At 29.5% G+C, this 13,643-nt stretch overlaps 1 protein-coding gene across 2 annotated transcripts in view; it reads left to right on the top strand.

The window, feature by feature from the left end:
* The window catches only part of LOC117167615 (tyrosine-protein phosphatase non-receptor type 9), a 102,455-nt gene that overhangs the window by 21,362 nt on the left and 67,450 nt on the right, over positions 1–13,643 (top strand). For both annotated transcript variants that reach the window (XM_033352677.1, XM_033352678.1), the window contains exons 2-4: positions 8,708–8,941; positions 9,036–9,125; positions 9,533–9,673. In XM_033352677.1, the coding sequence (XP_033208568.1) occupies positions 8,708–8,941; positions 9,036–9,125; positions 9,533–9,673 (465 nt within the window). The remainder of the gene's footprint in view (positions 1–8,707; positions 8,942–9,035; positions 9,126–9,532; positions 9,674–13,643) is intronic.

Below are 13,643 nucleotides of genomic sequence, written 5' to 3'. Positions count from 1 at the left end.
TCGACTCGGGATACTTATAAGATACTACCATGATTTTTTCAGATTTTTTGATCCAAAAATAAATTAGGCCAAAAACCGGCCTTACCGACCCTCCCCCTTTAAGAGTAGTTTGGCGATTTATAAGTGATCGTACTTTAATGAAAAGTGTCCCTCGCTCTGACAGTCCATCAAGAGCCAAAACACCTCAAAATATGGAATGATTTAGAGTTTTAATTAATGGAAATCGTCATTTAACAACGAGGAGGATAAAGAAAGACCTCGGGATTCCAAAAAATATTTTTCGGAAATGTTAAGCCAACAGTTGTGGCAAGGCGACCACTAAGTCCTTCTCATTATAACGCACATACACATTAATCGCAGATTAATCAGCAATTTCTGGTGAATAACGGCCTTACACAACTGTGGGGGCCAAATACAGTGCTGACCTGGCTCCCTGTGAATTATGTCTGTTTCACAAATTGAATTATTCTCTAAAAATAAAATGATTTTAAGACGTAGAGGAAATAAAATAGAATGCCGCGAAGCAACTGTTAGATATTGCAAAAGGTGACTTTAAGAAGTGCTTTTGAAAGGGGAAGCATCACTGAAAGAAGGTTGTGGATTCCAAAGAGGAGAAATTTGAAGGGGTTATCATCGCCACTGACCAGAATTAACTCTTACTCCTGGTATACTACAGTCAGAAATTGTCAGAAAAAGCAGTGAAAGTACTATTAAACTTTTTTAACAATCATTGAAAAAAAAATCAAGATTTCTCGAATTTTGTACCTCGACTTTAACTTGTAACATGGCCTAGGAAATTTGTGGCAAGAAGCTCAAATTAATAAAAATTAGTCTTTGAAGGCTTATCTTTAATTTAAGCCCATACAAAATTACAAAATCTAAAAATGCCTATAAACTTCCAATGTCAAGTTTCATATCTGTGAAATCTTATGTTCAATTTAAGGGAATAAAGCTTCGAAAATATTCAAGGGTTCCTAATATATGACGGTAAATGTCTAAGCGTGTACAGATCAAGTCACATTCGGCAAACACCGCAGACGGCCAGACTCGCTGAGAACCCGTGAAGATTTCAAAAGTTCTATGGGTTCAAATTATAGATAAGACTTCAAAGAGTAATTTGTATGAATTTTAGTAAAATGTCCCCGTTTTGAGACCCCCTGAATCCGAAAAACAGGTTTTTACGAATGTGTCTGTTTGTATGTCTGTCTGTCTGTCTCTCTGTGAACACGATAAATTTTGAAAAAATTAATCTATTACATTGGCCTTTGGTACACTCTTTTAGTGTGCTAAGCTAAATGCCATTTTCGTTGGTCAGCCATTTTGAATAAAAATTCTAAAAGTGAGCGTATTTGGAAAGTCTATGAGACCACATTTTTTCATGATTCAAAAATTCTCTGTACACTTGTTCATAGTACTTGAAAAGTAAAATGTCTACAAATTTGTTATTATTCACTTTTTTATAGGACACGTAGTTTTTGTTTTATTTATAAAAAAAACAGTAAAAATAGAAAACTTAAATTTTTCGACACATGGCACAAGCTATGAAAAAATAAATAGATAATATTTTTTACCGAAAGTAAAGAACAACAATTTTTATTAATGGTTTTTTTATATGATTGTTAGTTTCTATTTTAATCGTGAATAACAACATTAAAAATAAAAAAATACATTTTTGGTAAAATGTCACAAGATATAAGCAAAAGGTTGTTTAACCCAAAAAAATCTAAAAAAAATTTTGAAATAATTACTTGATAAAACGCGTGGTTTTCGTTTTAATCGTAAAAAATACTATTATAAATAATGAAATTGACTGTATAGAGAAACGGCACAAGACAAATTAAAATATTCATAAGGTCGTATGTTCCAAAACGTAGCCACAAAATTCCCTTCACTTATTTTTTTCATACAGCAGGCCGTTTTTTTACTTTTTACCATACCAAAATTTACCAGTTTTTTTTAGTCTCCAAAAAGGCTTTTTTCTCATTTATATTTTCAAATTCAAAACATGAAAAATAAACAAAAATTATGATTCAAAGTATTAAAAGCGCACTTTCTGAATCAAGGAATTTGATACACAACCATTCTTTAAAAAATTAAAAACGTAGAAGCTGAATAGTTTTAAGATATCTTATAAAATAAATATAATATTTAACAAAATATTGAAATGTACAATTTTCAATTAGTTAAAAAAATTTTAATGTAACATTTCCAAAAGAAACTTATTTAAAGTAACAACTTTCAAAATAAATCAGTTCTACATTTTGTACAATCCTAACTCAATAAATTCAAAAATCAGTTTGAAATTAATTAGGGAAAAATTAAAGAAACTTCAAAAGAATTTGATCAAATGCCTTCAAATTTAGGGTGAGTTTTAAAGACTTCAAGATGAATGAAATAAAAACTTTAAAAAACTTTCTCGAATGAATAGAATTGAGTAAATTTATAAGAATGTAAACAAATTTAGGATAAACTAACAATTATTTAGGGTGAATTAAAAATGAATTGCAAAAAATATTTTCAAATTGTTTTAAACGGGACAATGAAATTTCGTCTGTTTTAATACTAATGCAAGTTACGAATTATGATAAAATACACTTATGGGAATGATACAAAATTTGAGGGATAAACTTGAGTGCGAAGCACGAGATACGTGATGAGAATCTGTTCGTTAAAGCCGAAGGTGCTTTAACAAAAGAAAATTCACAATCATTAAATTACTGTTGTCGATACTTTTACCTTTAGTTTTAAATAGTCTGTGCACAAGTGTGTGAAATATACAAAGACAGAGTGCGTAGCGCGAGGTAAATATATTATCGAGTGCGAAGCGCGAGATAAATGTATTATCGAGCGCGAAGCACGGGAACCAACAGTAGCTCCCCTCTGACAGGTCACAGAAATAAAGTTGGTCAAACCCCTATCCCTTTTCCAGGTCCTGTGGAGGCGGGAAAAAATGTTCAAAACATAAAATGTGTTAACTTGGTAAGCTATACAACTTTTTTCAGAATATTTAGCGATATTGTGCGTATTGGCTTAGATTAACGCCAAAAGCCATTATTTTTATGGGATTTTTAAAAAATGAAAGTCGATTATCACTAATTTTCGCAAAAATTAAAACTCTTATAAAAAAATTATGGTACAAAAAATATGTATTTTGATGAGATCTATAACTTTTGTTTTAAATATTTTGCATATTGTCTTAGATAAACGTAAAAAACCATGATTTTTATGGTTTTTTCATTGTCTTACCATGAAAATCACCTTGTCGCCAATTTTAACCATTATAATCGTAATCAGCGCGTCAAAATACACAAGTATACGGGGTGCTGTCAACATATAACCTAAACTTCGCTTTAATTTTTATTGAACACACGCCAGACACTGTGAAATGATAGTTTAATTATAATTAACCATTCCAGTTTAAAAAATCGTTTGTACCTTAAAATCCTCCGTCTGTAATAATAATTATTTTGATTTAACCCTCCGTTTACAGACGGAGGATTTTAAGGCACAAACGATTTTTCAAATTTGAAAAGTTCGCCTTTGCGAAGATGTGGATGTTCGGTGCCCCCTCTAACAAATGTAGGTATAGTAATAGGGTCAGGTCGTGTGAGTTGCGCTGCTATTCGTCAGTTAACCTTTAAGCCGTGCGCGGTGAATGTGCGTACAGTGACATAAAAGATCCCGTCTGTAAACCGCGTTAGTGTTTTCACAAGTTAGTGAACATTAACTGTTTAGCTTTCTTTGGTATTTTCGCATATTTATATGAGCAACATAAAATGTTCATGTAATTCTTGTCTATTTTGGTACAATAAATATTGATAAACATTGTTCTATTTAAAAAATATTTAATTTTTAAGTGAAATTGTTTATTTTGTGTGTGGAAATAATAATTAAATACTTATTATTTGTAGAAAAAATTTGAGTAATTTTAAGAGATATTTAGAAGTTTTGAAAAGATTCAAAATTAATTTAAAATCTGAAATGAGTCAAGTAATTCAAACGAAGTGTGTGAACATTCTTTTCAGAACCTCTAAACATATTTTAAAGTGAATAGAATTTTTCCTACAATTTTGAAAATCTCTTAAAATCTTTTGAAATATTCCGCTAAAATAATTATTCAAAATGAAGAACCATTTTCAATTTTCCTAAGAATATTAAGAAAATAAATTATTATAGATATTTGAAACATTTCGATTCAAATATTTCTTGAAATTACTCTAATTTTTTCTGCAAATAATAAGTGCTCAATTGTTGTTTATAAATCCAAATTTGTAGGATTTTCTGGAAGTTCCAAGACAAATTTAATTAATTTTAAATCTTCTAACAAAATTTCAAAAATGATTTCTCAAGATTTTGAAATAAAATTTTAAAGCTTTTCAAGAATACTTAAACTATTTAAAATGCAAATCATTTAACTTCTAATTTAAGAACTTTTAAGTTAAAAAAATTTTTATTTCAAGATTTGTAATGTTTCTACACTGTTAGAAATGATCGGAAAATTCCGACACATTTAAGATTATAAAGTAACTGAAATTTACGAAATTAGGTTGCTGAAAATGAAATTCCGTAACTTTTATAGTGTGTTCATTAAATTTTTATTTAACTTCAGAAACGACTTCTGAAAATTACGTATATTTTCCTAAAGTTCCTAAATGGTAACAGAAATATAAGTTATCGTGACGTAAAGAAATGGGCAGTTGCATGCGCATGGTGGTAATCGGCGTGTTGCAAAGATTTTGTTTTGATTTTTTACGTAAGGGGAGCTTTCATTCAGGGAATTTTATTGGTCAGGTAAACTGTCAAGTAAAATAATTTTGAAATTTTTTCAATTTTAACATGAAATTAGTTTATTTCGTTTATAAAAGATTCTAGGTTAAAAGTGTTACAAGTCTACGATTTTGCTCTTTGAATATAAATATGGTCAGGGAAAATGAAAAATTGGTCAGTGGAAAATTGGAGAAAATTAAAAATAAAGTTTTGCGGTAACCGCATGGTATAATATTCTTGTTAGTGATTTGTTTGCCTTGTATTTAAGTTTATTTGTTTGTGTTTTTTTAATTTTGTTTGCAACGGTTTGGTTTATAATTCAAGCATTTTGTATTAAAGTCTTATTTGTTCCCTGTTAAAAATTCAACTGTTTTATTGAAAATTCATATTTTTGGGTAGAAAATGCAACTATTCTCATAGACAATTTTTTCTCATTTAAAACTTATATTTTTATGCCGAAAAGTGAAACTGAAATCTTTTTTGGATAAAAATTCAACTATTTTTTGTGTTATTTGTCTTTGACTTAAGAATACATTTATTTTAGTAGACATAACACCTTTCTTGGATAAAAATTCAACTGTTTTGATAAAAATTGAATCATTTTTTTTTCAAAAAGTTGCCCTTTTTTATAAAAATTTCAACTGTTTCGTTGAAACATCTTATTTTTGGGATAAAAATTGAAGTATAATTTTCGTGGAAGATTTACTTCTTGTTGTTATCTTATATTTTGATGTTTAAATGTCAAAATAAAGTCTTTTTCGGATACAAATTCAATTTTTTTCAATTTGTATTTTTGATTAAAAAATTCATCCGTTTCAGTAGAAATGTCGTATTTTTTGGATAAAAATGATACCTTTTGCTTGAAAGTTAATTTTTTCTCTGTTTGAGGATACAACTTTTTTTGTTGAAAATTTTGGTTGAACCACTTTTTTAAGAAATAATTTTGTTAGGCAGTATTCGTATTTCAGTTGAAAATTAATTTCTTTGGTTGATGGTTTAGCTATTTTGCTACAAATTATTTTTTTTGCTGAAAGTTCATATTTTCTGGTTGAAAATTCAGTTTTTTTGCGAAAAAATTACACCCGAATATTATGTATAATAAATAAAATAACATTTTGAATACGTTTTTTGAGCAAAGTTCTCCAAAAATGTAATGTATATAGACATTATTGTTTGGTTCATTAATTTTAATATAAATTTGCAGTATATAGTTGTCTTAAAAGTAAAAATTCAAGTAAGATTATATTCAAACGAAGTTTATATATAAATAGCTATGTCATATAATATACTCAATATATTAAATATTAAAAAAATTCTTATCATAAAAGATGGGCTTTGATACATTTAACACCAGAAACAGGTATTTTTACTAAAAAAAATCATTAGATTTCAAAGAAGATTAACTTTTTTGTAGGTTATTTTAAACAAAATATCATTAAATTTCAATAAAAGTTTACATAAGAAAAATTGTTATAAAATTGTCTGGAACAATTTTTTGTTATGCTATGTTAGTGATTTTCGTCCCAAAATGATATCTGTAATTCAAAAAGTCATGACATCTTTTTGATTATTTTCATTATTATTCAGTGTATCCTTTAGAGTCATTAAATAAACCATTTTTATATAATTATTTTTTGTTTTATAACAGAAATCGATACATTTAGTAAAAAATCATCTGATTTTAAAGAAGAGATTTTTTAAAACAATTTTGGGTTTTGTTCGCGTTTTGGAAAATAGATTTTCAATCTTAAATAATTTGTTGTTATGTTAGTGTTTTACGTCCAAAATTGCTACTGGTAATAAAGGAACCATTCGATTCCAAGTGAAATAAAAAATATATAAATAATAATAGAAGTCGGTCATTCTATACAAAAATTATTTGTCTTTAAAACTCAAACTTACAATTTTGAGCAATTGTAAGTTATGTGTTTTTCATCAGATATTGGCATTTGTTAACAAATATGCATAAGTTTGCTTGTTTGTACAAAATATCATATGCATTCATTCTGTAGTCAGGTTATCAATTTTCATCAATTATCAATAATACTACTGTCCTTGCTTTTCTTTTCTATTATTTTAGATGATATGCACTGTGAAATGCATAATATTTTGTATTAACATTATTTAAAAAAAAAAATAATTGCGGAACATAAGAATATAATAATTGCGCACGTGTTTTTTTATATTTAATAAAATGTATGGCTTCATACAAAATTGTTGAAAAAAAAATTTCATTACGCTGGTATTTTTACTAGAAAAAATCTGCCCGTTTCAAGGGCACAGGCTCATCGCGCCTAGGGCGCGTTACTGTTGGTTCCCGCGCTTCGCGCTCGATAATACATTACATTACAGACTTTTAAAAACTAAATTTCAAAGAATCGACAACAGTAAATTGGTGATTGTAGATTCTCTTTTGACAAAGCTCCTTCGGCTCTAACGAACACATTCTCATCACGTATCTCGTGCTTCGCACTAGAGTTTGTCCCTCAAATTGTATATCATTTCCATAAATGTATATTATTACAATTCATAAAATGTATTGGCATTAAAAGGCACGTAGTTTCATTGACTCGTTTAAAAGAAAAATGCACATTCTTTTTCAAAAACTTTTGTTATTAAATATTTTATTCCAACATCTGCCATTTTTTCATAACCTGAATTTGCTTATTTCCAATTTTATTTTTACGATTTAATAATTACACATGTGGTCTACACAGCAGCCTGACCGTTTTTTAACTTTTAAATTATATCCCTAACCTCAGGGACCCAGACTTGGGCAATTGAATTTTCTACTGCATCGTGTTGTACATCGCAGTTGTGGAGCCCTATTGCATTATCTCCTGATAATTTACAAAAAGGGTCTCTTAAAGCGTCCAGGGTCGAGATTCTATTTACAGCAACTATCCAACGAAACTTCAATCAATAAGCTGTGAAATTATTGAATGATAAAAATGTAATTTTTGGATTTTCATTTCTGATGCTTTCAAAATTTCAGTTTTCGATTTTACAAGAAAACTCAACAAGTTGTTATGATAATCGAAATTTGTCATCTCTTGACTTTTTTCATATCGTGCGTTATTTCGCTTAAAATGTTCATTTTCGTTTGTTTTTTGGAATTTTGTAAATGCTATTACTGGTGATTTTTCGTTTTGTGAAAAAAGTCATTATAATAAATTGTTCGTCTTTTTGAATAATATAAATATCCATATAGAGAATTTTTGAATTTTGAAAAAAGTGATCTCAAAAATATTCAAAATGCGCTAACTTTTCGAATTTTTATCCAAAATGGCTGGCTCACGAACATTTGTAAAATGATTTCTAAAGAAAGAACCCCCTTTTTACGCAAAGCAAATTTCTCCTGTTTTCACTAGAATTGCATTGCTGAACCTCGTGTGATCCCTTCAAACCCTTGAAACCCCGAAAAAGTCTTGGAATTTTGAAAACGAACATAGAAATTGTTATTGACATTTCTTTTTAAAGTTTTAGTTCTAATGATTTTGTACTTTTCTGATTTTTTACATACTTAGATTGTGCGGAATCGATTATGTTACGTTATAACGATTTTAGCAGGCGCGGGATGCGAATTACCCATTAATTTTTTACTATTAAATATTATTCATTTGTTTACTTTATTTAAAAAGTATGAACATTTTTTCAACCATTTTTTTCTGAATAATTGTTTAGAATGAAATAGTATTCGAAAAGCCTTTAACATTTTCATTATGAATAATCTTATGTGCATACAAAATTTATTTATGAAATTATATTGCAAGCAGTGCAATACTTTCAGATTGATTTCGGTTAAAATTTTGAATACATTTTTTGAAAATTGTCCTGGAAGTTTTGCAAAAATTGGCCTGCAAACATAGAAGTGTCCTGGAATTTTTAATTCTGAATTATGTAACAACCTTGTGAACAATTGTTGTTATTCTGTTTGCAGGCAACAAAGGAATTTATAGAGGCAGTTAACAAATGTCGAGCCGGTCGGCGAGCCGGTCCAGTTTCATGGAGCACAGCCGTAAAGTTCCTAGCTGCTCGAAAATTTGAAGTTGGAAGAGCTTTGGCTCTTTACGAGCAGCATGAAGCTACAAGAAAAAGGGAAGGACTAGCCCTCCTGCAGCCTACACAAGAACCACTTTCAAGTGAACTACGCACCGAAAAATTTACAGTTTTGGTATGTAACCGCAGTCTCGAGACCTAAAATGAGTATTAAGTTCGGCTGTGTTCTTAGAAAATAGAAAAAATTACTGTTTGCTTGTCTGCTATAGCCTTCCAGAGATGCGACTGGAGCAGCCATAGCTATTTTTACAGCACATTTACATCTTCCTCAAAATACCACACATCAGACTACTTTACAGGTGCGCAGACTAGATAGTGCATTCGCTACTTATTCTTTTAATTTTATCTTTTGTTGCGCATGTTCAAACTCCAGTGTTAGTGCTAAGAAAAAGCAAAGGGGAAAAGGTGATTCAGGTAAAAATGCTGGGTATAATCTCGGTAATAAAAAAATCAAAATGGGCAAGGATAAAATAAAGTAGCACTAATTTCTCATTTTACCCTTGCCGATCTTCATTTTTTGTATAGCCAACCCTAGCTGACCGCATGGAATGAACAGTCACGCAATTGTGTAAAAGTTCCGTTTACGAAAACCGCTGGGAGTGATTACCAGCAGCATTTTTACCTGAAACCCTTTTTACTGTTTGTTTTTTCTGTGAGAAGTTACATGAAATAAAAAATCTTTAATATATAATTAATTGGATTGCAGGGTGTTGTTTATCAATTAGATGCTGCCTTGGAAAGTCTAGAGACTCAGAGGCAAGGGTTGGTCTTCATTTACGACATGTCTGATAGTAAATATCAAAATTTTGACTATGACTTGTCTCAGAAGATTCTCACACTTTTAAAGGTAAGTGGATTTATTATTTTGGGAAAAAATTGTTTTTGAGAATTGAACAGACCGGATAAGAGCGTCAGTTGTTGGCACTGCACCGATTATTTACATTCCCTCTAATTCTCGTCACATTTTTATGAAATGCGAATATTTATCGTATTTCACTGATATTTTAATTCGAGGATAATTTTTGCGTATAACGATATACACTGAAACTTGGAATAAAGAAGGGATTTGAACATTGCTTGCAGTGGCCTTGAACTTAAATCGAGACCCTGTAACTGTAAACTGAGCTGCGCTCTCTCCGTCGTGAAAACCACCACCGGCATCGATTTTCGAAACGACCTAAACCCGGACTGCTTAAATCCAAGTTTTCTAAACAAAAAATCTGAAACAGGCGACATTTTTCTATTTTTTTATAGCAGCGTTATAAACCAGTAAATATGCTTAAGTTTTTTGTGTATTTCAAAAAATATTTAAAATTCAATAAGCATTAAACCTCGGTAATCATGTATTTATTAATGTTAGTACATGCAATTCTGGAATTTTTTCATTCGTTGGCACCCCTGCTTCTTCAGAAAACAGTAGGGTTATTTAATCCCAAGATCTTGTGTTTTCCGGAAATAATTCGGGTATTGTTCATGAAATGAAGTGTTAAAAATGCTGGAAGGACAAAAGTTGTTAGTAGGTAGACGTAAAAGTAGCTAAAAATGAAAATAAATGAAGCTATGATTTATGTGCCAGTAATCATAAACTACGAAGTTTTGTTAACATCATTTTTTTAGGTATAGGTAGATCTTTTTTTACTTGAATTGTAATTTGCATTTTATTATCTTTATACGTATTATGTATAATAATATTGATGCACAATATTTAAAAAGTTAGGCCAGAATTGATTTTATTATAAATAGCAAAAGTTTTTTTCGATCAGTGGGCAATTTATTTTGACTGTATTTTATATTTATATATCCTAGTTTGAAATTGTTTATTAAGTAAACAGAAAATGTAATTCCAAAATTTTTGATAGTTAAAAAAAATTACATTAATTTCTTGATGTGGCTAATTTAAAGCCGAAAATTAGTAAGATTTTAAATGTTTTTTATTTCATTTGTTGACATAGGTATGTCCGTCAGAGTATGCCTAACGAAAGAAAAACGTGTTCCGAAGAACGCATGTGACATGGCTGAAGCTTTACAGCTGCTGTCAAAGATATTGGCGTGTCAAAAAAAAACTAAATTTAGAATTGCTAACAGAAAAATTATTTAATAGTTTCAGATGCACAATTTATTTTCAATCAATGCTTTTGCGTAATTAGGTATTTTAACTTAATCAACAGCTAAATTAACTTCCGAGTGCTGAGGGTAAACAATGGACCAAATGCATAGAACTAAGCCTTTTTTTTTGTTAATATCTTCGTAAAAAAAATAATTTTTCTCTATCAGTGTATTTGGAAATCAGATTTTATATTTCAGAAATTATTTAATTAAATAAGAAAATGATATTAATGATTATTTATTACGAGGATATAAAAATAAGTTTTTGTCACATGCATTTCCATTGTACATAACTGGATTTTGTAGTGCCAAGAACTAAAATTTTGTGACTATATACTTATTTTAAATAATTTTTTAGGTTTTTTTTTTAAACTTTCGATAATAATTCAAGATTCCAGTGTACTCTGCATAAAGTATCTAATGTCAGAATTTCCTATCAAGGTGCCAATAACTGGTGCTCTTACCCTAATTTAGTTTTCATTTATTTTCTGCAGTATTTTTGTAAATTGTGGTGAATTGGTGAATAGGATGAACTATTCTACAAATCGTTAAAACAAAAACATTTAAAAAATATTGATTACATGAGATAATAATCAAAATGATTTACCAGAAGCACCTGGCTATCTAAAAGGCATTGTTAACATTAAAATTCGTCTTTAAAATTCGACCTACTCTTTCTAGTTCTGAGTATTCGCACCAGATGGCGAAATAATTCACCACCGTTTCCAATTTCAAATATATTTGTTAATAGTATTATTGTGGTAAAAACTGAAGCTGTCTATTAATACGGGTCTCATTATTTTCTACCGTATTTCTGAATTTTCACAACATTTTTAACTTTATTTGGTTATGCAGAAGAACGGTTTAAAAGTGACTTAGAGATGTTCACGTGCATAAAAAAAGCTGGAGTGGTGCACGGTCGAAGTGTGGACTTTATGACGTTTAAAGTAATCATCATATATAATATTATGCACCCTATCCGAAACCCTTTCGCGATATTGAACATAATTTATTTGCACATAATGTCACATATTGTGCTTACGCTTGCACGTCATTGAACCTTAAAACTGGTTGATGTAACTTGCGGTAAAGTGAACATCGAATGACCCTGAAAACGTAAACGCTTTCATGATACGTTTTTTTTATAGTCTCTTAATTTATGGTTGAGAAAATATTAGAATTGTCGAAAATTCCACATATCAATTTTTCAACTGATCTCCACTTTTTGAGACCCACGGAAACCAAAAATCAAGTTTTGGCGTATGTGTCCATCCATCCGTAAACACGATAACTCTCGCAAAAATCGAATATTCCAATTTTACGCCAAACGCCGACAGATATTCGTGAAAAAGGTATATGCGAAGAATATTGTAGCTTTTCAAAATATCAGGGATTACACTCTCTACGCTATTCCCCTGCTTTCCCCTTTTTTCTCTTTAAAGAAGCTACATAAGAGCGTAAAATATTTGAATATTAGATTTACTTGGCAAAATTAAATATATCATTTATAGCTAAGCCTATTTAGTAAATTTCAAGCAAATGCAAATAAAAATTTCGCGTGTCAAATTTACAAATATTTACTTGGCCTATTTCAAACAAAACTATGGAAGACATAAAAAACCTTTAAAGCTAAAATAATTTTTTTGACGAAAAAGTATCATGATTTAATGATTAATTATGTATTTTCAAAAAAGAGAAAATATTCATCTTAAGAATGTTTATTTATTTAACCAATTTTATTTTTTGTCGAACTTTTTTATATAACCGTGAATGGATTTCCAACCGCCTAACAAGGAGATGAATACTATTTTGCCAATGACGACCCATTTTCGAAAAAATCCAATGTTATCAAACATTTTTTATGGTTTAAAATATGTCTTCAGTCGATTTTTCGAAAATGGATCGCTACTGGAAAATAATGTTTTTTTGGCAAATTATTAGTCTAATAATTAGTCTAATTAATAGACGCTAGTAGGAAATTTAGAAGATTAAAAAAAATGCAACTCTGATCATTTCCTTGTAACTACGAGTATCTCCAATTTGTAAAAAAACATTCTTTAATGTCATAAATGATTAAAAAATGAATGAACATTATAAAATAATTAATCATTACTAATTAAAAGATTGTTTCATATTTTCCTCCTTATCCGTGAAAAAATTACCCTATTTTCCTTTTTTTGAGCTCCTTTTTCATGCTGTGAATAACTCGAAAATTATCATTTTAAGCCAAACTACGACAGATACCAAAAAAAGTTTAAAAGAAGAATTGTTTTTCAAAAAACCGACATTTTTCAACAGTCATCATTTCACAGGATTTGTCATTGTGATTTTATTGGTCGAAAATGCTATAAGAAAAATCAAAATAAAAACATTTTTAACCAGGCAACGCGAAGTAAGGGAAAATTGTTAAGCAGGAATTATAGCTTTTAAATAGTCCTACTACATTTCTTTCAGGAATTTTTTTATAAGATTGGTCGTTCATAATTTATTTATCGAGAATGATATAAAAAATCTAAAATCCCAAAATCATGCCAAATGCGAGGTACGAAAAATGTATAAAAGAAGACTTCTGGAGTTTTTGTTTAATCTATAATAACTGATGTGAGAAAGTCATATTTTCAACATGTTAATGCGAAATACGAAAGAAAGACTGAAAAAAAAGAATTATAGCTTTTTATTGTAAATTAGTCCGAGCGCGAAGCTGACAGATT

Source organism: Belonocnema kinseyi, chromosome 2 (assembly GCF_010883055.1).
Source record: "Belonocnema kinseyi isolate 2016_QV_RU_SX_M_011 chromosome 2, B_treatae_v1, whole genome shotgun sequence".
Lineage (NCBI taxonomy): Eukaryota > Metazoa > Arthropoda > Insecta > Hymenoptera > Cynipidae > Belonocnema > Belonocnema kinseyi.
Note: the sequence above shows the minus strand (reverse complement) of the source record. Positions and strands in the feature narration are given on the sequence as shown.